This window comes from Alosa pseudoharengus, unplaced genomic scaffold (genome assembly GCF_046254945.1).
Source record: "Alosa pseudoharengus isolate Yale_2024_CS ecotype anadromous, Long Island Sound unplaced genomic scaffold, YU_APseudo_1.1 YU_APseudo_1.1_scf_3, whole genome shotgun sequence".
Taxonomy (NCBI): Eukaryota; Metazoa; Chordata; class Actinopteri; order Clupeiformes; family Clupeidae; genus Alosa; species Alosa pseudoharengus.
In genome coordinates, this window is record NW_027468718.1 from 32,176,909 (window position 1) to 32,202,995 (window position 26,087).

General features: G+C 41.3%; 2 protein-coding genes across 2 annotated transcripts; one reads left to right on the top strand and one right to left on the bottom strand.

The window, feature by feature from the left end:
- Positions 1–5,429: 5,429 nt before the first annotated feature.
- pdzk1 (PDZ domain containing 1) lies at positions 5,430–9,547 on the top strand. The gene is made up of 8 exons (XM_076262833.1): positions 5,430–5,636; positions 6,151–6,364; positions 6,553–6,689; positions 6,862–7,057; positions 7,445–7,641; positions 7,948–8,193; positions 8,639–8,947; positions 9,494–9,547. The coding sequence occupies exons 1-8, from the start codon at positions 5,430–5,432 to the stop codon at positions 9,545–9,547; spliced, it is 1,560 nt and encodes a 519-aa protein (XP_076118948.1).
- Positions 9,548–10,216: 669 nt separating this feature from the next.
- Positions 10,217–15,689, bottom strand: LOC143100657 (Golgi pH regulator). Its single transcript, XM_076264051.1, has 14 exons — positions 15,499–15,689; positions 15,296–15,355; positions 15,037–15,140; positions 14,829–14,935; positions 14,545–14,646; positions 14,126–14,246; positions 13,888–13,968; positions 13,579–13,688; positions 13,234–13,322; positions 12,248–12,340; positions 12,043–12,138; positions 11,739–11,828; positions 11,481–11,546; positions 10,217–11,326 (listed from the first exon to the last, which is right to left on the bottom strand). The coding sequence occupies exons 1-14, from the start codon at positions 15,538–15,540 to the stop codon at positions 11,120–11,122; spliced, it is 1,368 nt and encodes a 455-aa protein (XP_076120166.1). The 5' UTR covers positions 15,541–15,689; the 3' UTR covers positions 10,217–11,119.
- Between the last annotated feature and the right edge of the window lie 10,398 nt (positions 15,690–26,087).

A 26,087-nucleotide genomic window follows, 5' to 3' on the forward strand; every position in this document is an offset into this window, starting at 1 on the left:
AAAGCTGTATAAAAGGCATGTAAGATTATTTTCATGGGTTATCTTGGACATATTATTTGTTAACCATCTATATATATATATATATATAATATATATATATATATATATATATATATATATATATATATATATATCAAATGTAAAACTAGAAATGTAATGCCAGAGGAATTACAATAGTGGATGGAAAGCTGCTGGCTTAATGTTGGTGGGGAGATTCCTGGAAAAAAAAATCATTGAATCACTTAATCTTTGAGTTCATACAAACCCTCGTACCAAAAGACCTTGTGTGTCAAGGCGTTGAGATATAACACTCAAGGTGTTTGACATTGACATTTGACATTTGACCTCCAACATCAATTCACTTCATCTTTGAGTCCATACAAACACTCATACCAAATTTCAGGCATGTGTGTGAAGGCATTCTTAAGATATCGCGATCAGAGTATTCATGGACTTGACCTTTGACCTCCAACATCAACTCACTTCATCTTTGAGTCCATACAAACACTTGTACCAAATTTGAAGCATATGCGTCAAGCTGTTCTGGAGATATAATGCGCAAATCATGAGATATGGCTGTGACTTTTATTTTGACACACGGAAAACACTTAAACAGGATGTGTAGTTTTGGGGAGCGCCACATTGTATGTGTTAGAAGTTGAAATTCACAGGTGACACCTGTGCCAAAGAGTATAGAAGTAACAAGAGGCGAAACTCAAAAGAACGTCCCATTACAACAAACGCACCCATAACCGAGCTGCAGCTCCGCCATCTTGGACTGAACGCAACACAACTGTCATAGAACTTAATGATATCGGTCCAGATGAAAAAGTTTCTACACTGAATAATTGCCTCATCGTCTCGTTCTGCGCCTGAATACTGTGTTTGTCAGATTAGAGAAGCAAACCAAAAAGTCCAGTCTTAACCTATAGAGCTTACGTCCTCATGTCATTGAACTGAAAGGAGAGACACAACAGCCTCATATTACAAAAGGCATGCAGTGAGTGCAGACTCTTTATAAATTATTTTCCGCTATTAGCCTATGTATCTACATGTCATTTTGATAGTAGTCTATGCATGTTGCACTTCATGTAAATTTCAAATATTTTCTTGCTAATTGAGATGTGGGGCATACTAACTCATGAAATGACAACAGATCTTCAAATATTGTATGTAATATTTTATGTGTGCGAGGGTGCTGCTAGAAAATTTGGGCCCTATGACAGACAATAATTCTGATTCTGAATTCCAATTCCATAATATATTAGGAGCTCTTCGGGGGCCCCCTGTCAGTGCTGGGCCCTTAGTGTTGTTTTAATCAGCATTGGTCATTCCAAAAAATCAAGTGTGTGCGTGTGTGTGTGTGTCTGTGTGCGTGTCTGTGTGTGTCTGTGTGTTAGGCTTTAAAAGTATTTGGTTAGGTAGTGCATTTCCACGGCCAGTGGGTAGAACAGTCTGTATAAACACAGACTCCTCTAGGTCCCGGGTAGCTGCCACTGTCTGTCTACTTGTATCCATCAGTTCAGTATCCAAATGATAGCTCAGACATACAGTCTCCTAGTCTTACACCTGAATGAGTACACACACACACACACACACACACACACACACACACACACACACACACACACAATCAAATAGTTTGTCCATTTGTTGTCCACTTCAGTGTCTCTATCAAGACCATAAAAAAGGAACATGTGTGAAGTCATGGGGTACTATTACTTTCCACTCATAATCTAATAATTAACACTTTGTTCCTACATGAAAGCCTAAAATGGATGGAAATGTCAAAATATATACATATTTGCATATATTTTAAGCAGTTTTGCCTAATACTAAATTCGGCCTTGATATGAAATTAAGAATATATACAGTGTGTGTTTATTTATCACTACTATCCAAAGAAAAGCTTTACAAATATCACATTACTAAATATGCATGCGGGGACTATACTCTGAGCATTGTAGATACAAATTTGCCAGATGACTGGTCCATGTCAGAGGACACATCCTCAGGCTGAGGACGGGTCGAGGTAGATGGAACCAGCGTTATCCACCAAAGACCAGTTCTTAGCCAGCTCTGACCAAGGCATTTAGGCTCCCCCACGTCAGAGGCAGAACTGAGGGTAAAAACACACGCAATTACCCGTAACATTTGTGTTTTTAACAGACCTCCACTACATGTGAGAACTGGATGTGAAAAAAAAAACCTTATTGTCCCACTGTTTTCCCTGGCTTTTCACACACTCTCTGCGTGGACTACACTGTGTATTTAGGATTATTAGATAATTAATTAACACAGTGTTCTCCATCCTTAAAGAGGCACCGATGTATATTTAAATTGGTTTACATGTTTAAATGTATGTATAAAAAGATAAATAATCATAGAAATGATTCATTAAACACCACACTAAACAAAACATGCATTTTCATGAAAGAGAAGACTACGACTAAGCGCAAAGCGCTTTGGGTGCCTTGATAAAGCGCTATATTTGGTCAAAAAGAGGAAAGGCTTAGGGTTGTTACTCTCCTGGACATAAAAGGGCTCAAAGCAAAGGATGCTGTTAAAAATCTTGGTGTCAAAATTGACAGTGATATAAATTTCAACAGCCACATGAAAGCAATCACCTTAAAAAACCACCTTGCCAAACTTAGAGGTCTGATGTCAAAACATGACTTAGATCTCCAGCAGGGTTGATTACTGCAATTTTTGACCTTTAATTAACCAGAAAAAAAAGAACACATTGGGATTGTTATCCCTTTTTCAAGAACAACTAGCTTGATAAAACTGATTAAGGAATGCCTTAAACTCTATTAATGAGATGAAGGACTTCAGTTTCTGTTTCTGCAGTTTGTTCCATGCAACTGGAGCACTGTAACTAAAGGCTGCCTTGCCAAACTCTGAACTTGCAGGAACATCAAACAGAAATATACAGGTACATTACATCAATAATAATAATAATAATAATAATAATAGGTATGCAGGGCTGCTAGAGTGTAAATTGTACACAGTATTACCAGTTACCAGTAAAAGTGCAGACATAAAAAGTATGGTGACCAATAATTGCCTTGTATACAAGAATCAACCAGTGCATTTCTCTTTGTACATAAAAAGAAGGCCAACAAACCATATCATGCAGTACACTGATGAGTGGAGTAATTTGCACACATTATGAATATCAGTGTTGACTATTATACGTTTATACGTTTATACGTTTAACTATTGCCCTTTTATGCTTTTATTTACTTTTACTCTTTGCTTTTCCTTATGTAAAGCACATTGAATGACACCTGTTTGAAATGTGCTATATAAATAATCCTGCCATGACATGACTTGCCTTGACTTGACTTGACTTGACTTGACTTGACTTGACTTGACTTGACTTGACTTGACTTGCCCTGCCCTGCCTTGACTTCACTTGCCTTGCCTTGCCTTGCCTTGCCTTGCTTCGCCTCGACTTGACTTATATAAATGCAAGTTGTTTGTGTTGTTGTCTTCCATCTAGGAAGCTGACGCACTTCACTGGCATCGGGGCAACAGCACAGGGCCTGGTTGGTGAGAGCCTCATGTCAGTAATAGCCCATCCCAGCTGAAGGGTCTCACCTTTGCCCCCAAACATGGAGCCGTGGAAGCATGGGTTTATGATTCTGTCCTCATAAGAAGAGTGGAAATCCCACTCATACAGTCACACTCTGGGCCCGTAGTGAGAAGTGCGGTTGAATAACTCAGCCTTTAACTCCACCTTTGGCCTGTCAAAGTCCCCCGTGCGCGGTCTCACACACGTAGATAACACCTGGGTGGGACAGGTGACAACCTCCTTCAGTCCGAGACACGGTCAGAGCAGGAGCTGGTGAGTACTCCTCTTGGATGTGTCCAGCAGTGTAAATAAAGGATGAGAGAGTGTGTGTGTGTGTGTGTGTGTGTGTGATGTTATGCATTGTGTGCCTGATGTGATACATTTCATTCTGATTTATCAAGGATGTCACGCTTAGGGAAAGACAGGGGAGGGGAAATATATATGGTATATATTTATATACGGTATATATTTTGTCAGCCAGACTTAAATAAACTCTAGATGCATCTAGAATGGGAACCTTTTGTCATGTTAATTTGTAATTTGTCATGTTAATGCTATATACAGTATATTAGTGCCAATGAATTTTCGTGGAATAGCAGTGTTTTGAAACATTATCCATCGTCATAGTTTCCATTGTTTTACCATTTTTCATATGTATAATACACAGAGATACAGCTGTGCACTTTAATATTGAATTCATTAGTTATTTGCATGGACTATAAAAAAGGTTTGTTTTTTTCTGAGTGCAATAATCTTATTTCAAAGCATACATGATACTGTACAATGGTAGATACACCATATATATGCCAGATAAATACATATTAAGACTTTGATGCAAAAACAAAAGTTCTTCAACGCTATGAATAAGGCAAACTTGTATCCATCAAAGAAGAGGCTTAGCAGAGTGGCAGTGATTCACTCTTGCACAATCCGTGGAAAGCTGCAATGTGACACAATGCAGGATTTTTTTTTTATAGTGGAGACAAAGTACATGCATCATATTCTCTGTTGCACTTTGGCATAACACCTCAGGGAGAGAGAGAGAGAGAGAACACAGCACATGTGATGTTAACTATTAACGAGCCTCGAGTTAAATGTTTTCTCAGATTGTCAGCAGGTTCCAGTCTAGTTAAACCCGTTAGCCCTATGATGTGCTGCTAATGTGTGTGCGTGCTGGTGAGGCTGATAATAGTCGGAGGCATCCACGGGCCTACTCCCAAGGCCAGGGGCCCATTAAAATGCTACATAATGAGGGTTCCCTCCAAGGCCTGTTGATGTTGCAGCCTTCCTAGATTAAGTGTATACCAACACTGCTGTTGTGGCAGAGAGAAAGACAAGAATAGACAAGGTTGGCTAACATCTACAAAATATCAGTAACAGTGCCTATTTCAGAACTGGAGGTGGCAACTATTTTCTGCCTCTTGATTTCATTCTATACATATTGACACAAAAGAGTTGAAGGAATAATAATGGCACCCATAATGTATATTTCCTTCATGTATATTTTTCCTGATGTAACCTGTTGGGCGGTGTTGTATATTGCCCATGGAATATTGGTGATAACATGTACCATAAAATCATTTAACACTCATGAAATTATAGGAGGTTTGATAAGATAGAGTACCTTGCCTAATATAAAGAGACGTAAAAAGACTCCAACAAAGAGAGCAAAAGAGCAGGTAAGAGACAAGATTGAACTCTACAACACATATATTATAAAGATAATGAAAGGGAGAGAGAGATTAAATAGAAAAAGAGAAAAATAGAGTGAAAATAAAAAAAACCTTGATTGTAAGAAAGATGCACGGTGCATTAAAGCAGAGTGTTGTGATTTTCAGCTAGGTGAGAAAAGATGGCTGGGATCAAACCACGGATGATTGTCCTGTCCAAGCGCGACGGCCAGACCTTCGGGTTCTTCCTGCGCGTGGAGAAAGATGAGGAGGGCCACCTAATCCGCAGCCTGGACATGGGCGGCCCAGCAGAGCTCGCCGGCCTCAAGGACGGAGACCGCATCATCAGGGTCAATGGCGTCTTCGTCGACAACACAGAGCATGCTCAGGTAGGCTTCTCCTTCGGAGGATGAGAGTACCTGCTAATAGAGAAGATCATCAGACATCTGAAGTAGTTAGCATAAGCCCCAAATATAGGGGTAAAGATAGTGTTGAAAAGATCATCATTTCTACTGGCTACTGTATATTTTAATGTCTGATTCTTGAAGAACCAGCTTCAGTAAATAGGAGCAGGTACAACTGAGGTAGTAATGTTCTTCACTAGTAACAGAGATTTGGTTGAGGACTTGTCCTCATTCTACGACATTATGGCCTTCCATAGTGTGTCCTGGGTTTGTATAAAGCTCTGTGTTTCATCAGCCTCCGACACCTCCTTTTCCCCTAGTCTCCCTCTCTTTTTCTGAGGTCATGGGGAGTTTATCTGGAAGACAAACACACTGTGACTGAGTAGAGTTCACTGGGACTATAAAAAATGTTCAACAAATGGAATTATACAAAGTCTCCAAAGTGCGTCTGCGAAGGTGGAAGTGGTTCATGCTGCTGGCTGGCGTTTCTGTTTTTAAGGTCGCAGATCTGGTGAGGAAGAGTGGGATGTCGGTGACATTCCATGTCCTCAGCGAGGCTGCATACAAACAGGCCAAAGAGGAGGGATGGGACCTGGCAGAGATACCACGCCAGATCGCCGTGAACGGGGTCGCCGGCTCTAGCTCCAAGCCCAAACTATGTTACCTCACAAAGTCCACGGCGGGTTTTGGCTTCTCCCTTAAGAGTGTGAAAGGCAAGAAAAAGATGGACTGTGATTCCTTAGAGCTAAAAAAAAGTTTGGGCTAGATTTACTGCTGCACAGTAAATAAATAAATACATAAATAAATAAATAAAAACGAAACTAGCTTTAACACCAAAAAAGGAATCTTGTGAGAGCCCTGTAAGGCTTTAATGGTAAATGTGTTCCATTTTGATTTTCAGGGCAGAGTGGTGTGTTCATGATGGACGTTTCCCGTGGCGGCTCAGCTGATACTGCAGGTGTGAAGGAGAATGACCGCCTTGTGGAGGTCAACGGGGAGAATGTTGAGAATTCCAACCATGAACAAGTCGTGGAGAAGGTACATGAATATCATATCCCTCACTGTGTCATTTATGAACACCATTTTCATAAATACAGAAATAATAGTTACTAAATATGTTTCAAGAATATTTCAACAAATAGACCTGCTCATTTTCTGGTTGGTAGGCCTATCAATGGCAAGTCCTAAAGTGCTGTCTTGTGGTTGGCAGGTGAAAGCCTCAGGTAGCAATGTCATGTTCCTACTGGTGGACGCCGACACAGACAGATTCTACAAAAACAAACAGATCCGCTTGGGACCTGGCCTCGCCACGGTCAAGCACCTCCCCCACAAGCCCCGTATCGCCGAGCTGACCAAAGGCTCCGACGGCTACGGCTTCTTCCTCAGGAAAGAACCCAACATGGCAGGTGAGCCTGAGGTGTCAAAGATTTTGCTGCCGTATGATTTCACGTTTTGGTCTGTGAAAACATGAATGCTATTAGAGGACATTAGAGGTGTCACTAGAGGTGAGTTTGGTGGCAGTAGGCTAATCAATTAATTCCCCACACTCAGTGCCAAACTGAGAGTTTGATTAATTCATTCCATTCCATTCCAGTGTGTTGATTAAATAGAGTTACACTTATGTAAGTGAGAGGTTGATAAAGTGTGCTTTATTGATACCCGAGCACATTATTTATCCCCAAAGGCACTGCACAGCAATGGGTGCAATGGAGGTTAATCGCATTGCCGTTTCCTTTGAATTTTCCACGGAGCTGTCGTTGGGTCACTCAGCTGAACTCTCTCTGTCCTCACAGGTCACTACGTCAAGGACATAGACCGTGGCAGCCCTGCAGAGAGGGCTGGCCTGAAAGAAATGGACCGGCTGGTTGCCGTGGCAGGGGAGGAGGTGGGCCAGTGCACGCACGACCAGGTGGTGGAAAAGATCCGGCAGGAAGGAGACAAATGCTGCCTCCTGGTGGTGGACGCCGTGACAGACAAGATGTACAAACTGGTGAGTGGGTGAGAGGGAGGGAGAGAGAGAGGGAGAGAGAGATAGAGAGATGGAACACAGAAGATTGCTGGCAATACCACAGAATAACTGGGAAAAAATACAGGATATATCTGGGACAAATGATGATCCTTACCTGATGATAATACTTAATTTGAAAAAAATAAATCTACTGAGGTGAATAACTGTTATAGCATATTTCATACACTGTAAGTATATAAGTGGAGTACATAAAGTGCTTGTTTAAGACATTCAGCACTTTGCCATCATTACATACACCATATGCCATGGTTTGATTGTCTTCTGCAGGGTAAAGCCTCCCCTCTCCTCTTCTGGGAGGAAACTCGGGCTTCCGCAGCCAGCCAACCTGAGCCAACCAAAAAGCCCGAGCCCCGCCCTGCTACACCTCCACCCAGCCCCATACCCACAAAAGCACCAGCACCAGCACCAGCAGAGGACTATAAACCCAAACTATGCCAGCTTGTGAAGACCGCCTCCGGTTTTGGCTTCCATCTCAACGGCATCCAGGGTGTGCCTGGGCAGTACATCAAAGAGGTGCTGTAGCGCTTACACACAGTGGCGTCATATGGACGCCAGTCTAAAAGCACAGGCTGTCCATCTCTCTGACTGAAGTCTGATAGAACGTTTCATCTGTTTTGTTTGTGTTTTTATAAGCATCATCATCATGCCCCATGTGTATCATTCCTAAACACATTTGTTTCACTGTGTGCGTCTGTTACGGATTTCAGTTTGCCAAGAGCGATTTTCCACCATATGGATCATTAAAGCAGACCATACTCTGAGTTTCCAAAAGATTTACAGCAATAACAGTCATAAAATGCAGAAGCTCATTAGTTTCCCATAGCAGTGTGTTTGGCTTTTTAGCAACTCATTACTAATCAGCAATGAAACTTACATACCGCACCAAGTCTCCACAGGCTTGCTTCCCAGCTCTGCACACCTGTCCATGTGAGCTAATGTAGCCTATCTACGCCCACAGGTGGTGAGGGGTGGAGCTGCAGACAAGGCCGGTGTGGAGGAGGATGACATCGTGGTGGAGGTGAACGATGTGAACGTGGAGAAGAGCTCCCATGAGGAGGTGGTGGAGATGATCCGCGGCACGGGCAGCACGCTGCGCCTCCTTCTGGCCGGAAGGAGCAATTACGACCACCTGAAAGCCACTGGCGTGGCCGTCACCCTCGCGCTGCTGGGCCTGGAAGCGACCAGGGCGCCCAGCCCGCCCAGCCCAAAGCTCCTGGAGGTGAGGGAAGAGGAGGAGGAGGAGGAGGAGGAGAAGAAGATGGAAGAGGTGAGGACAGAAGAGAAGAAGGACAAGGAAAAGAAAGCAGAGGAGGAGAAAGAGAAAGCAGAGGAGGAGAAAGAAGAGAAAGCAGAGGAGGCTGCCAGGCCTGATACACCAGCGAGCGAGCCACGCGCCAGGGTGAGTGGGTTCACTAACACAACATGCATTTAGACCCTAACACCCTAAATGACCACCACACTGGTGTCATAAGGGCGCTTACGCGTCTGCATACTTCACAACCTACTATATTCCTCATTACTCTTGTTGAAGTTGTTAGTCTGTACTAGAGATGGCTGTCCATACACTTAATGATAGCACAGTGCATTTTCACATTTGATTTGCACAAGGGCTCCCAACTTTAGGGATGTACGTAACAGCAATATCTCAGCTCAACATTACAGATTTTTTGTCACTTGTTTTCCCAGGACACGATGTTAACCCAAGTGTAATCAGTGTTACTGAAGTAGTTCCTCGTGTAGTGATTTAGGTTCTGTTGGCAGATGTTTTTCTTTCATCTTCTGAACCTTCACATTATTTTTGTTTCTTTTCCAGACACCATCGGTATCATCTTCATCTTCCAACAGTAGTTTTGATGAACAACTTTAAAGTCATTGTAATGCTATAAATGTTACTATTGCTTAATTTCCTTTATTTGTTCATTACACACATTGACTAGTGGGTCCTAGGAAGTATTGTGCAACAGGTTTCCCCTTAACACAATACTGAGCAGTAGTTCTAAACTTGGTTAGGTTCTACTAATGTTGTACTTTACTAAGTACTGATAAGCTTCACATATAGGGCAGATGTCAAATGAAAATGTTCATTAAGTAGATGTATTCACTTATAGGGACATGTAATCTGATCAGTTGTGCCCTGTCAAGATAACACTATCAATAATAAGCTTGATTGCAATACAAATTGCAACACTTATCACTGTAGTAACATTTTAGTAAATGTTATCAGTTTGCTGCATCATATGAGCCGACCATAGCAATCACATGAGGAGATGGATGATGACCACAAAAAAAAAAAATACTGGACGTTGAACTGGTGCCAAAAGACTGTTTGTGATCTCAACATCCCTGAGGAAAGTTTGTCAGGACAGTCTTGTAGGTGTTCTATTGTTGTGATGAATGCTATGTTGGTAAATTAAACTGCCTTCCTGGCAATCAGTGAATGTTCTACAGACTTGATCCAGAATTTAACAAAGATGTGTAATTATTTGATTACACATCAGGTGAATGTTCTACAGACATTAACAGACTTGATCCAGAATTTAACAAAGACATATTTATTTCTCTCAGAGGTGACATAATATAAAAAAATGACCACCCAAACATCACTTTTTTAATATTTAACTGCAACATGTCTTTGTGATCACTTAAGTCTTAAAATCGCAATTTATCTAAGTTGACTCTATTTCAAAAAACAAAATATACAATTACAGAGTAACTGGCAACTGATACAGAGCCAGTGTTATAAACTCTGAAATGAAGTTCCTCGTTGCAGTTTAAAGGCAGAAATAAGAAAAAAGAACACTTACTGGGCCAGTTTCCCCTTTCAAACTGGTCAAAATGAACCTCTCCAAACAAAAAATCTCAACAGCTTTTTGAAAACATCATCTGACCTTAATGGAGACATCATCAGAATGTTCCTAGTGCAATGAACCCCAAGAGAACACTGGGATCAGTAGTCTATGCTGAGACCATGATGGCTGCATCTAAAAACCAGGGTGGATTTTTGGTGTTTACTGTAAGGACTGGTGTGATTTCATGGTTACGTTATGAGTTAAGGCTTGAAGCTATTGATGCCATGTGTATGTGTGCGGAACCTGGCCCGCATCTGCCAATCAGTAGATACCACCTCACAGGAAATAACCCAAAACAAATGCATTCGTATTAAACTGGTGACAATGTCACCTGCTTTCCCAAATCAAATTAATTATGTTTTGTAAACCCTCACAATTCCCTGACCAACCCGTACACAGCTCATCACTGAATGAATCAGTGAAATCCCCTGTGTGTTGGCCGACTTATCAATCCACACCTACATCACAAGTGGGACTCTTCATTTAACGCCACACTGTCACGTACACGAAAAACAAACTAAATTGAAATAAAAAAAAAATATATATATATTGGGGGGGGGAGTTCAAAGCAGCCGTTTGATGTGGCGATGTCACAGAGTCATGTGCTTCTCGGGGGCCTGTTTGTGAGCGAGATAGAGGAAGAGGATGCTGGAGAGGGCGCTGACCAGGAAGATGACATCAAACCAACGGTGGTAGAAATTAAACTGCAGCTCCCCCAGGACCTCGGTGACGATGCTCCGGTACTCCAGCGGCATACTCATGCGCATGAGCAGCACGGACGACACAAAGTACATGCCCTGAGAGAGGACAAAAAGCACCGTGAGGGGAAATGAGAGCTGAAAACAATGGACAATTTTTTCTTTGTGTTTGATTAAGTAAAGTCATAACAGTAGTCATGAAAGTCATAAAAGTCATAATCAACTACAACACTTTGATTAAGCAAAGTCTTACCATGATTTGAGCCAGAACAAGCACGATTACATTTGAGGATTTGCTACTTGAGATAGCATAGAAGAACTGCAGACAGAAGCATGAGAACAGGTTAGTACACATGCCATATCCCTACCTCTCCATTTCCTGTCCACTTTTACCGAACTACTTTAAGTCCCTTATAATACATAGAACGCAAGTTTAATACATAGAATTTGCACAGAGCAACTGACAAGTTGAGGTGATGTACAGGCAGTCATGTGAAGCGGTGAGGCCAACCTTAGTGAGGGTGATGAGCAGGCCTCGTATGGAGGTGACAATGATGATCCCCACCAGGATGAATGAGATATGCTGGGACCAAAACTTTACCTGGAGGTCAAAGGAGTGACAAAGTTAGTGAGTGTGTGTGTGTGTGTGTGTGTGTGTGAGTGCGTGAGTGCGTATGTATGTGTACCAAATCTTGGGGTAACAAGCCTGTTTTGATGAATGATTTCTGCCCAGAGGAAAAATATTTAACCAATATTGTCACCTACTGTATGTGTGTATGTGTGTGTCTACTGTATATGTGTGTGTGTGTGCTTACATCAAATTGGATACCAAGGTAGTTCACAGTAATTTCAATTCCTCTGGTTACAGGGTCAGTTTTGCCCACACGGTCAAACACTATGTTGATTGTGGCCTGAAAAAGACAAACAGCACAGGGCATGCTAAGTCGCAATACTGCCGCAAATATATTTCAGTGCACTCATAACACTTCATAATGGCTTCATAATGACCAAACTTCTCACCATAAATATCTTCCAAACACAATAGATAGAGAAGAAGTAGCCCAAGAAGTTGAAGTACTTTCCCTGAAACGTCTTTGAGTATTCTATTCGCTCCTAAAGAAGGAGGAAGAGGGGGAAAGATGAATGTTAAATCATTCTGATGTTCCTTTTGTTGCCTTAAGCCAGTGTTTCCCAAACTGTGTGCTGCCGCGTAATCCTGGTGTGCCGTGAGGGCTGCGTAGGTGTGCGCCACAGGAAAATATTGTATCAGTGTTGTTGATTCATTAACACTTTGCACACTAAATCGAAATGTGTTTGATCTGCATTACTTTTGCACATTCGTCCATCTTTCGTGATACCATTACATATCGTATTACATACATAATATTACATACATTTTGTGACTATGTAAAAGCCTGGATTCAGTATATTTCTCTCTGCTCCTTGTCCTGTATGTGGAGAGATGTACTACCCTGCTGAAAAAAACAGCAAGGAACCAGCTGCTGGTAGCTGGTTTTAGCTGGTCTTTGCTGGTTTTCTGCCAGCTATTGCTGGTCTTTGATGGTGTAGCTGGTTAGCCCACCAGGTTGACATGCTGACATGACCATCTGAGGAAGCTGTTCATGCTGGTGTGACCAGCCTGTCATGTGGGATACACCTGGTGTTAGATGGTCATGCTGGTTTGCTAGAATAACCAACATAAGATGGCATGGCCAGTAAAAACCAGCAATGTAGACCAGCAACACCAACTAAAATGACCAGCTTGAGGTGGTACGACAAGCAAAACCAGCTAAATTACCATCATAAGCTGGGTAAACCAGCTGAAGGTATGCTTTCGCCAGAGTTTTGCTGGTCTAGCTGGTCAACCATCATAGGGTGGTCAAACAAGCTGGTCAACCAGCAAACCACCTTAAGCTGGTCAGGCTGTTTTTTTCAGCAGGGTAGAGACAAAAGTACTGCTGAACTTTCTGTGTATGGCATCTATTTTCTGTGTGTGTGTGTGTAACCTTGGTGGCCTGGAGATCTACTGTCTCAAGGAAGAGCTGTCGACTAAGCTCCTCTAAAGCATCCACCTCCTGCTGAATCACCGACAGATCTGAAGACAACCGGTCAAGGAAATATAATACATACTGGCACATTTACATATTCTTCTGCTGGATGCCCGTATATGCAGATTCAGACAGCTGGTAAAAACAAACTTTCGAAAACATTCAAAAACACACAACCCTATATCCTTTGTCTTACACAAACACACACACACACAAACACAAACACGAACACACACACACACACACACACACACACACCCACACACACCCACACACACACACACACACACCCACACAGGATACTCTCGCTTCCTGTTGGAGATGAGGTGACACTTTTGATCATCCCCCAGAATCCAGTCTGTTTGTTTTGGTCCTCTCCGCGCTGGAACATCTGTCGCCTTGTCATAGCAATCCTACACCATGGCAACCAGAACAGAATCACGGATACCGTATTCAGAAATTACTTACAGTACAATAATTGGACTCCTTTTTTTAACTGACCCCTTCACATTTTGCACTGTGCAGATATATTTGTGCTTATGTCCTCTCTCTTAGTCAACCGTCTGCTTTTTGAAAGGCAATGTGAATTACATTTCTCTCTCACATCCTTACCGTTTCTTTTTACTGACAATCATGTCCATGGTCTGAAGTAGTCTTCTCTCCAAAGCCAAGATGTCGCTGTCTGTCACATTACTACATACGGAGACACACACATTTCAAACAGCTGAGTCACACAGACCTCCACATTTAAAGCAGCAACAAAGAACAATAATCTATCTTCAGTGTACATACTTTAGAACATTTAGCACTTGTGCTGATACTATGTGAGTGCATGTGTGTAGGCACTCACCGCAGGAAGTAAGACATGTAGGTATATGGGCAGTTGACAGCACCAAAGCCAGATAGCAGAGCCATAAGGGTGACTCCTATCACCCCAACTCGACTAATGAGCTGCTCAATAGACAGGATCCCTGAGTGATTAAAGTACAAAGATCATAATCCACATCAAATCCAATATAACTTCAAATCCTACACTGAGCACACAGGGAAAATATTGATGATAATAATAATAATAATAATAATAATAATAATAATCGATTATAATAATAATTTTCCAGCTTTTACAAATTCATTAAACAAAAACTTTGTTAAAAACCAGATGTTTACAAAGCAAGTAATGCTATCCATGTCTCGATGTGCTGTAAGCCTACATGTAACAAGCTTGCCACTTCCAACAACAATAATATCTTCTGCAGAATGAGAGCTCACCATGTTTAGGGCTGAGGATAGGAAAGGGATCCCCCAGTTTCCAGAAGAAATACATAAATGTGAACCATACCATACAGGCGAAGAGAAGCTTCTGTCTCTGCACTGAAAAAGAAGCACAATACTGTAGGTGATCTGTAGCTGTGATTCTTACATGCCCGAGTTTGAATGAGTTTTCCTTTGGACTTCACTGTGTATTTTTGTGTGTGTGTGTGTCTGAGAGGGGGGTGTCCTATGGGAACATGCTTGTTACTTGCCAATATGTATAGTAGAGGAAGTATACTTACAGAGTCGTATGTTGCTGACAATGTAGTAACCAATGTAGAAAGGCACCACAAATATGAGTACAAGCAAAATCACATAAAGGTTTAATTTCCAGTGGAAATATCTTGACCTGCAGACGAAGTGACAATCCAATTGAATTAGATGATGGTAGGCCTGCTACAGTGTATGAAAACATTGCTTGTATCTTTTATCATGCTGTTCCCCACTTACGTGCTACTTAGAGCTCCCAGGATTTCAAATATGATTAACTCGAACATTGTGCAAGAGAAGGCGAAAGTGACTGAAAACACCACCTGGACGACATACTGTCGGACCTAGAAATCACATGATTGCCTGTTACTGCAAATGTCACAAAGATATCGTTATTGCTAAAGCTCAAAACTATTGCATGTGTTGTAAAAGATAACGTTATGCAACTGAATAAAGGACATGATCTGAGACTCATGACATCACCTGCACCATAAGTTACCTCATAATCTTTGAATAATTGTCGCATGAAGAAAAGCCAGCCGAAACCAAAGAACAACACCTAGAGAGATGAAACGGTCCGTTGTTAAACATGCTTCTGGACAAAAGTGATTTTACGAAAGGGATACGTGAAGAACATAGCAGCATAGTGAAGTTAGCTTGCTAGTTGGCTAACTGCTGCAGCAGAAACAACCGGGTACTTGCCTGGGAGGTGAACATGATCACTGAGTCTACGAAGAAAGACATGTTTTATAGACTATGCACAAGTTATAACGTGGGGAATTAACTTTGTTTAGAAACTATGATAATATTTGTGATGTGTGTCCTTCTAAATCAACTGCATAGTGCCGTGATCAAGATAACATTACGCTCCAGGTTTGTTACTGAGCTGTCAACTTCCAAAATTGTAAGACGTCATCATTGGGGACGTAAACTGCTTACAGTGTAGGATTTCCGTCGCATGGATATGACATTTAGGACACGCTCGAAGCAAAGTAGAAACTGAGACATTAGGAGTTAAAACAGTTTAATTACAATTAACAAATGATTTTACAGCAGTTTTTGCATTGTATTTTCATGTATATTTACATTTTGTTTTATTATACGCATTTTGTACTTCATCCAACCCAGTGTAGAAACTAGTAACGTCTTCAAAACAGCAGGGGGCAGTCAAACCTTATAAAATATAAAATAAAGCTCTGTAACTCAAGCAGTAAAGTACAAATGGGCGAGCACTCTTTCAGTCTCATACAATCTGTGAGAGATTTGTAGGTTAGGTGTTGATATTTTTGTTATTCAGCCAGTGTTCCCGGGTCTGGTGGACGCAGTGTTAACATAGAGGCATAGGCCTAGGTAGGCGGCTGCTTGGGGCCCATTACCAGCGGTCGTAGTAGGGGGGCCCCAACCAACCTCAAAAAGAAAAAGAAAAAGGCCCTCATCATCATGCTGTCCAGTTCATGGTTATCTGTCCCTACACATACACCCCCTACTTTCACAATGAAATGGACTAGTCTGTAACAGTGCACGGCGTAAAAGATTAAAAAAAAACACAGACAGTAACAGGAGGACTGGGAAAGTAATGTCAATTGAGCTTTACTTTGTCACTAGATTTACTTTTGGCCAGCGACCTTTGGCCATCCCTAGTGATAGAAAATGGCATCTAGCAACTAGCGACACATACTGTATAGGCCTAGCCATTGCCATAAGGTTAAATTGTGTATAGGCTACCCTATGGTGAAGTTATAATCAGACTTAGAATAGGTTGGAAATGACTGCTTTTCAGCCACCTGATCCTCATTGTGGTGTAGGCTGACACGATAGTATACAAAAGTGTAAAGTGTATCAATTAAAATGTAAGTAGCCTATATTGAATTAAATATATTCAAATTAGACTCTTAAAGTTGCCTATATGAGTAGGAGAAAAGGAAACAGGTGTAAAGGGGAATTAAAGGGCCATCACCTGTTTTTTATTTTTATTTGAGGGGGGACGGGGGATTGCTCAGCTCCGCAAATCTCCCCCAACATTTTCAGGTATACACATACACACACAAGCACCCACACACATCCATGAGTTTGCACATGTACACCCATGTATAGCCTACCCATGTGTATATATGCATACTACTGATGCACACTCATGCACACACACATAATAACATCCACTTTCCCTCTGAGACCTGCACCTGAAGTTTATATTATATATTTCATTATATATCTTCTCCTTATACATCAATTATATATTATATATCTCATTATATATCTTCTCCTTATACATCAATTCTTGTGCATAACTACATGTTTTTACAATGTTTACAGCATACTACAGTTCCTGAAAAAGGCTCAGATAGCTCAAAAAGGGCCGCTTAGAAAAAGGTTAAAGGGTTAAAATATCTGTCTCGCAAGAGAAACACAGGGGATAGGCCTACACTGTAGCAAATAGAGGGAGCAGTCAGGCCTCAAACTTGGGGCTATGGGGTAGCAAGTGTGCAGCTTGACCGCAACACTTAAAAAAGCCATGGATGTTGGTATGGTAGTCAGGGCACATACTCAACCATAGTGCACGGCATTCTGTAAAACACTCATGCACTACACACATACAGGTGTCCCTCGTCCATCCATCCATTCACTGTACATCACAGGGTGCTCACTAGTGCTTTGCCTTTCCATGGGTGGCCCCTGAATTGGCCCCTGAATGGCCCCTGTACCATTAATCATCAATAAGTGTCAAACTTGTTGAGAGCAATGATCAGAGATGCAACTCCATTCCCAAACAACTGGTGGCAGTAATGCACCTTTTGAAGCTTGAACGGCAGCCATGGGGTCAGACCTGGTTTTGTCGGTTAAAGTTTTTTTTTTGCAGAATCTTGTAGACTAGGGGTAGCTCTAGGAGGGTGCCCAGTGATATCCCTTGAGCAATTTCATATATTAACCCTTTCTTGTTCAATTGTTTCAATAAGGCGAGACTCTTCAGATGAATAGGGTACAAAATGTAACTAGCAGATATCACTATGAAACTTCCCCAGTTGATAACTTACATTAATATGAAAAAAAAATGTATTACAAGTTTTCTGTAATTTAATGTTTAAATATCAAAAAAGCCCAATGTGCCAAAATTAAGAAAAATTTCAAGGTGAGTAAGCCTACTCATATCAAATGCAAATCAACTCAAATAAAATTTATTAAAATACAGTGTTCTGTGTGATAGTTATTCAGACAATACTGCATGCGTTCAAATTTGGACAATTTAACCCTTTTCTGTTCCAATTAATGCATTTCTGTATTTCAGATAACGCCAGTAGTAGTCCAGTAGTCATGGGGTCAGACCTGGCTTTGTCAGTTATTTATTCATTTATTTTTGCTTAGACTTATTGATTGGGGTGGCTCTTTAATATTTAGGAAGGTGCCCAGTGATATCCCATGGGCAATTTCATATATTAACCCCTAAAGCCCTATGTGCCGAAATCATAAAAAAAAGGAAATACCTCTCATTTCAAGGTGAGTACACATATCAAAAGCAAATCAACTCAAATAGAATGTACTAAAAACCGTTTGCCGTGTGATAGTTTTCAGACAATACTTCATGCTATCAAATTGGGAAAATTTAACCCTTTTCTATGTCAAATAATGAATTCATAATTTCAGATATGTCCTGTAATAATTCGGAATATGTACACATTTCCTCTAGTATTAGTTTTGAGCAGTTCTGGCTCATTTGTTCTTAAACATCCTACAGTACCTTAAAACATGCACAGAACATTGTGCAGGGCACACCATTAACCTGGAAACTGCATCTTAGAGCTACAAGGGGTTTCACTCTTGCAGCCACATCTGATCATCTCCAAAATGGAGTCTGGTGCATGTTTGACATTTTCTGATAGACTGGTTGGGCTCAGTAACGAATCAATTAATCCTTCTTCAAATAGCAGTTGAATTTCCAACTGAAGTAGCATTCCTCGGTTTCAGGCTCCATGACTGTGAACTCTGTACCAAACTAAAAACTTTCACTTTAATATCCAAGTATATATATACTATGTCAACTATAGGGATGGGAATTTAAATATTTCAGTTGAGTGGAATCAAAAATCAAGCCTGGAATTTTTTAAAAATAATTTTGTTTTTAATTAGTCAGACTGACCTGTGTGTATTATTAGGCCGTTTTCTTTTTGTATTTTAATGCATGTCTATGGATCAATACCTAAAAATGAATATTCTCTTTTTGAATGACGAGGTTAGGCTCTAAGCATAGACTATACTGTGATAAAGAATAAAAAATAAATGTATATTTTATGGAAACTAGAACAGTAGTACTAAAGTACATCAGCTAAAAGAGGGCAGTGCAGGTTAACAGTAGTCAGTTACATAGCTGTGTAGTAAGTAAACCTCCCTCCCAACACCTGACGTGCTAGTGAGAGATGCACTTGGATAAGTTTCCTCTCCCACTCTGAGAATGAAATCTGCACTTCAGAAGCACTTACATACACCAAACTTTCCAGTCTTATACCTACCATATTCAGATAGCTTTTACAGAGGGGTTTGTTGATATATTATTCCTAGCCTGATTTATGAAATGTTATTCCTAAGAACATGGTGAAAATAGTTTTTTTTAAGGCTATTGGCAGTATTTTCTGACTTATTGAATAACTAAGAGATACCCATAATTCCCTGTGTCAAATACTTTTCATCTAATATGTCAACACAATGAAAAAGTAATTTTGAACCTGGCTTTATCCAATGTTCAGATTTAGCTTTTTTATGCAAATCAGCACATATTTAATTAGATCATGCCTAATTTGCATATTTTAACATTTAACATAAATTACAGAAAACTTGCAATACATTTTTTTTTCATATTAATGTAAGTAATCAACTGGGGAAGTTTCATAGTGATATCTGCTAGTTATTTTTTTTACCCTATTCACCTGTAGTGCCTCGCCTTATATTCAACACATTGAACAAGAAAGGCTGAATATTGAGAATTGCTCAAGGGAAGCTCACATGAAGTGTTTGAAATGGTGTTATATGAAATGTCACTGCAGAGAAATGGACATCCTGTTTGTTTGGGGTCCAACATTAATAGTATTACATGCGCCAGTGTGCCTTACCAAATGTAGGCCTAAGGAAAGTTACATTTTTTCGCTTGAGGAACAAGTTTAGCAGCTGCTAACATTAACCTTAAAGCAACACCAAAGAACTTTTCCTCTGTGGCACGCACGCTATTTGTTTATCCAGCAACGGCTTTGCAAATAACGATGTCCATAGACAAGGTAGAATATTGTAGCGTCGGTGGATGTACATGTCTAACGTTGAATGAGTGTCTCCCAGTGCGAGTGAATGCTAGAATGTGTAATGTCGGTTATAATAGTTGTAGTTACGTTTACCATGTTGTGTATTTGTTAGCGTGTTAGTCTCTTTGGTTGTACCTCATGTGTTTATCCTCGTGTTGATGTGTGTGGTGAACCCTTATTGTGTGTTACATACTGCGGCTGAGACTACCCCTGTGTTGCCCTATGTAGTTATCTGTATGTCTGTGTGCGTCTGAGTCTTCCTGTTCCAATAAATGGCCATCCTGGCCAAAGGTGAATCTTGTCTGAGGGTGAGATCGCTACATTGGTGTCAGAAGTGGGATGGGCCCCTCCTGGGGCGCGAAGATCTATGCCAGATCAAGATGGAGAAGAAGGCCGAAGACCAGACCAGCAAGATGGCGGCGAACCTCTGTCGGTCGAGAGTGTGATTGAGTCATAGCTGCTAGTTCGGGAGCTTGCGGTGCTCCAGCTAGTGACCAAGAGGGTAACGTCGACCTGTAGAGCCTTGGGAGCTATCGTTTTGTGGACTGTTTGAGATTTTAAGTGTGCACGTTCCAGTTGACACAAGTCTGCGCAATGTTTTTCATGTTTTGTGTGTGAGTTCCTGTGTGTCCCGAGCCTGCTGGGAGGGTCGGGGTCTCATTTCCCGCCACAGTGGAGCATCGTTGTGCTCGAGAGACAGTCGACAAAAGTTCTACAAGAGGGCAGCGCGAGGAGGGACCTCGACGTGGACTGCTGACCGCCTGGAGATCGGCACACTGTGGACAGGTGGCAACGGCCACGAGCTGTCACAGTAGCCAGAGAGGGCTACTGAACGTCCAGGGGTTCCAGCATATCCGGGGGTTCGGCTTGCAGTGGGACTGTTTGCTGCTGTTTGAGGTAGCGCAGCTGCACGGCGGGAAACCGAGGGCCCAAGCGACACCACGACCCACGTCTGGCCGGTTCTGGTGCTTGTTCGGGGGAGAACTGACGTGACAGAGGCAGCCGAGAGCCCTTCCAGTCGGGAGGGGTTATCGTGCAGCCGGAGGCTTTCCGGTCACTTGGACTAAGCACTGGTACTGACACCGACGCAGCCGCGATCGGTGAGCTGAGCTGTCATTGCCGGGGACGACAATGGCTCGGGAGGGGGTTATGTAGCGTCGGTGGATGTACATGTCTAACGTTGAATGAGTGTCTCCCAGAATGCAGTGCGAGTGAATGCTAGAATGTGTAATGTCGGTTATAATAGTTGTAGTTACGTTTACCATGTTGTGTATTTGTTAGCGTGTTAGTCTCTTTGGTTGTACCTCATGTGTTTATCCTCGTGTTGATGTGTGTGGTGAACCCTTATTGTGTGTTACATGTGCGGCTGAGACTACCCCTGTGTTGCCCTATGTAGTTATCTGTATGTCTGTGTGCGTCTGAGTCTTCCTGTTCCAATAAATGGCCGTCCTGGCCAAAGATGAATCTTGTCTGAGGGTGAGATCGCTACAATATGTTGCATGATTTTATGAAAGTACGATGTATTGCGACATCATGCAAGTCAAATTTGTAGTTTCTTATGTCTCATACCATCGAACTACAAACCCGCTACCCGATCTGGCAAACTTACATAGTGCGGTTACAGCCGATAGAGGGCCGCGAAGCGAATGCAGAAGTGCCGTTCCCCCTGTTACGAGTTGATGAACCACGGAAAACATTTTGGAAACATTATTTTAAGGTACAAAAAACTCTTTGGTGTTGCTTTAAATCTCATGAGAATAGGCTACAGGCCTAATTGAGGTGTAACGTTAGCTAACACTACGTTTTTGTAGAGTTAATGTGAGCTATCATTGCAAAGTTATTAACCACTATTCTGAGTTTATTTGATTCATGGGCTTCGCATGAATTCTGTCTGAAAGTGTTAGGACAAGGAGAGTTTCATTGAGATAAATTGGTTACATTTTCTACCCTATTCACTCAAGCTTTATATGATTTTTTTATAATAATAACTGGTTTTACAGTTGCTAGACGACATGCTGAATACAAGTATGGATTTTGTGACACGCATTAGTGTTTCACCTCTTCAGAACCACCAGTCACCAAGCATAGCTGCTCCTAATGGTACGATGCTATTTCCTATTGCCACTACAGTGAGCATATTTTGTCATTCATTTTAGAAACACCATGTTGACAGTGCTGTTTAGACTCTATGTAACCTGACCCTAGCCAGATGAATTTCGTTCCGCTTAGCTCCGCCTAGCTTCACTCACATCCATCTGGGACCTCTTCCATTGAGAGTGATTTCTGCAACCGACTTTATAGTTCAGCCAATCAGGACGCAGGGCGGGAGTTTCATAGATGTGACATCGATGTGAGTGGTTGAAGTAGCACGTCAATAGATGACGGACAAGTGGCTTATTCAATCATATGCAAGCATTTTTTGATTAGGCCCAGCCTTCTGAAGCAACACTTCAATGGATCGGTTCCAGATGGATGAGTGGAGCTAGGCGGAGCGAAATTCATCTGGCTAGGGTCAGGTTAGACTCTATGGGCTAAGCCCCGAATTTTTTCAACTGCTGGCGCCGCCCCTGCTTCTAGCCACCAGTAAGCTCACGTCATGTTTGCTTGTCAAGTGCTCACCAGAAATTAACATTGCATTGCATTGACACTTCTCTGACTTGTCTGCGATCCAAGACAGGTTCTCTTCGAGTTGTTTGGTTTTTCAACATTTATTTTAACTAATCAAATAGCAAACATCCTGACTTACATCCTCATATGCACATCTCATTTCCAAATAATAGCCTACAGACACGGACACAAGTTACTCTCCTTCTTAAAGTGAAAGGCCCCTAGACTTACACACCACTAATATAATGTAATCATGACATTAAAGGTAGGTGTTAAAAGGTAAAAAAGTTGACAGTGGGTTATGAAAGTTAATAACAATTAAGTTACTCAAACTTGTTTCATGTCCTTCTCTCCAGACATTTCCCATTATAGAGCAGATGGTTCTGTGCAACCTCTCTTAAAGGTATTCCGCAAGATACAACATGGAAATAGGAAGAGGCCACTCAATGAATTCTGATACAAAGACTTCAAATGGTTGGAGTATTCCATCTTACTGTAAGTGTTTTGCTACCCCTTCCGTAATTTTTTCGCTTCCAAATGCCCCATCGTCTGTCTTCAAATCAGAATCAGGCTTTTCTAACTGGAAGCAAGACGGTGGCTGTAAAGACCATTCCAAATCAGACCATTGTAAAAATATTTGTTGAAAAAAAACAACATTTGTGTAAATATGATGTAGTTGTTGCTCACGAGCTATGTGTGTGTGTGTGTGTGTGTGTGTGTGTGTGTTTGTTTGTTTAAATGTATGTAAACAGTGAAAGTGGTTTCTCTTATCAACAAAAGGGGAAAGAGTTGAAGTAAAACTTGTCCAATTGAACAAAAATGAATGTGATTGAACAAATATGATGTATTATTTCTGTTTAAAATATCAATGCATTTCCGCTGAAGTGTCTATTATATTTTAGTTTTATATATTGTGTTTTCAATGCACATTATAAATAAATGGGACATTTGTTAAGATTTATATCGGCTTTTTAGTTTTTTAGCAAAAGTATTTGAACAAGGTGAGACTGAAATGCACCTTACTGCTGTGGTGTAGTCTAGTTAGCTGTAGTGGGTATACTGTGATCAACCCCAAATGTTAATACCTATCCTTGCCTATTTTAAGTGGGTATACTGAGATGGTGATGCTTTTTAAGTGGGTATACTGCATAGTCCTGCATATCACGTAGACTACACCACTGCCATACTGAACAAGGAATTTTCTGTGCATGGATGTTGACCGGTTCTTGGCCCTTCAGTGTATGATGTGGCCCCTTTGTGGCCCCTGTCTCAGAAAAATCCAAGAACCGCCACTGCTTGCTTCCCTACTTAGTATATTTGGTATGGCCATATGCAAGTCCATTATGGTACAATGTTGCCTCAGTGCAACATGCAGTTTTTTGTAATTTCCTATGACACCTACATTGATATGTTATGAAAAGTTGTTGATAATACATCTTTACTTATCAATAAAGCTTGCTCATATTTTATTGTTTATGTTCTTCACAGAAAATGAGCCAAGGCCAATGAGTTTGAGTTTTGAGAAAAAATAATAAATAGCATAATTTGTCTTTTAGCAAACATTGAAAACGGGTCCCACAGACCCAAACACCTTACAAGGTTTAAGTAGAAGAGAATGATTACGGTAAGTAAATGACAATAATGTTAGCACCTACAGTATCTGGGTTAAAGTAGGCCTATTCTGTATGTACAGTACAGACATTCTGACTTTATAGGCTTACTTAATTTTGTTAATAATTTTGCTCTGTTTTGTCCGCTTTAACATAACAGTCTGTAAGTGCATTATCTGAAACGAATCCAATTTTGCATGATCAAACCAGATAGCCTACTAAACAGGATGATATCGCAAATGTTGCAGCTAAGCTATTTCCTCCATTCCTTCCATCCAGTATTGCACTAGCCCACCCCCCCTCCACACACACACACACACACACACACACGCACGCGCGTGCATGCATGGTCAACTGTCAAGACAAGACAAGTGTTTTGTTTTTTTGGTCTATAGGTCATGACCATGGTATTTGATTAATGGTATAGTGCAATGTAAATGTGAAAAGTGCACTTATTTCTCCATTAGACTAGACATGTGTAGTGGACCGGTGCCACAAGGGAATGAAACAGGTTGTTTGGAAGTGCTGGCTGCCATTGCGATGTAAGCATGGTGCATTAGCATTTGAGACAGCTCCTTTCTCACTGTTCCAAGGCAGGCAAAAATACCATCCTGCATCAGATGATAAAGAGCTGAGAGAAATGGCTGATGGGCTCTCTCCTGGGAGCCTTCTGATCTCTGCAACTGCCAAATACTCATTCTCTCCTATCTTCCCTTCCCTCCGCTCTCTCTCTCTCTCTCTCTCTCTCTCTCTCTCTCTCTCTCTTCAGGTTCCTCAGTTCTATTCAATTGCTTTTTAAATCTTATGCAGTCCAAGCTCTAGTTGCTTCTGGCCAGTGTACAGAATCAGGCTTTGGGACCCAGCTCTGTGCTTTCACATGGTCGCTGCCCACTGTATCTAAGTGTTAAAAATGCAATTTTTTCTCAATGGAAACTACAAAAGTTTAAAGAAAAAAATATCTTTAAGTGACAACATAAACTAACAGGAATACTCTCAGGATGAGTATTGCATCCACAGAGAACACATATTCACATACAGTACTGTATATATATTATGACATTACTTCTCTCTTTTTCTCTCTGACTTGCTCTTTCTCTCAATTTCCTCCACTAACTCTGTTATTCATTATATGAGGAAACGTTAGTCACACATATTCTATCATATCTTTAAAAAGTCTCTCAATTTGACCCTTACCTTTTCCCTACCCCATCTGCTGCAGTTACTGTATGCATGCCTGTGGCCATGTTGTGATTGTGAAGTCTGCCCCACATGTAGAGCTCCCTTTAAGTGAACACTTTATGCATTTGTGTGTGTCGTGTGCGTGCGTGCGTGCGTGCGTCCATGTGTGTGTGTTTTGACAGAGAGAGAGAAAGAGAGAGAGAGAGAAAAAGAGAGAAGTCTTTGTGTGTGTGTGTGGGAGGAAGTAGCTGTCAAACTCAATTTCGTTCAAAAAGTTCCTCGGTGTAAAGTCCATACTGCTACCTGGTCTATTTGAACAGTAAGCTGCAAATTCCCTCTCTGGATGCCCCCTATCCCCAGTGGAAGCACTTTGTGTTTTAAGCCACCACACGTCCTTCAGCCAACTCCCCCTCCAGCAATAGATGTGTAAGTGCCTCCTAATAGACTTTCATGTTCCATCTTTTAAGTTCTTCAAGTGTACTGCTCCTTGTATTTTTGTATAAGGTAGCATACCCTATATATGCATCCAGTCAGTTGCCATCTCCGAGGTGTTTGGAGAGGTGTTTTGGAGTGATTTGGATGGAGTGTTTGCCCTGGTAGCCTGTTGTTGCGG

Coding starts and splice junctions, on each gene's coding strand:
- pdzk1 (XM_076262833.1), top strand. CDS start 5,430: ATGGCTGGGATCAAACCACGGATGATTGTCCTGTCCAAGCGCGACGGC. Junction 7,058..7,444: donor GAAAGAACCCAACATGGCAG/GTGAGCCTGAGG, acceptor CTGTCCTCACAG/GTCACTACGTCAAGGACATA. Junction 7,642..7,947: donor CAGACAAGATGTACAAACTG/GTGAGTGGGTGA, acceptor TGTCTTCTGCAG/GGTAAAGCCTCCCCTCTCCT.
- LOC143100657 (XM_076264051.1), bottom strand. CDS start 15,540: ATGTCTTTCTTCGTAGACTCAGTGATCATGTTCACCTCCCAG. Junction 12,341..13,233: donor TAGATCTCCAGGCCACCAAG/GTTACACACACA, acceptor CTCCTTCTTTAG/GAGCGAATAGAATACTCAAA. Junction 11,327..11,480: donor TTGTTCTGGCTCAAATCATG/GTAAGACTTTGC, acceptor GTCCTCTCTCAG/GGCATGTACTTTGTGTCGTC.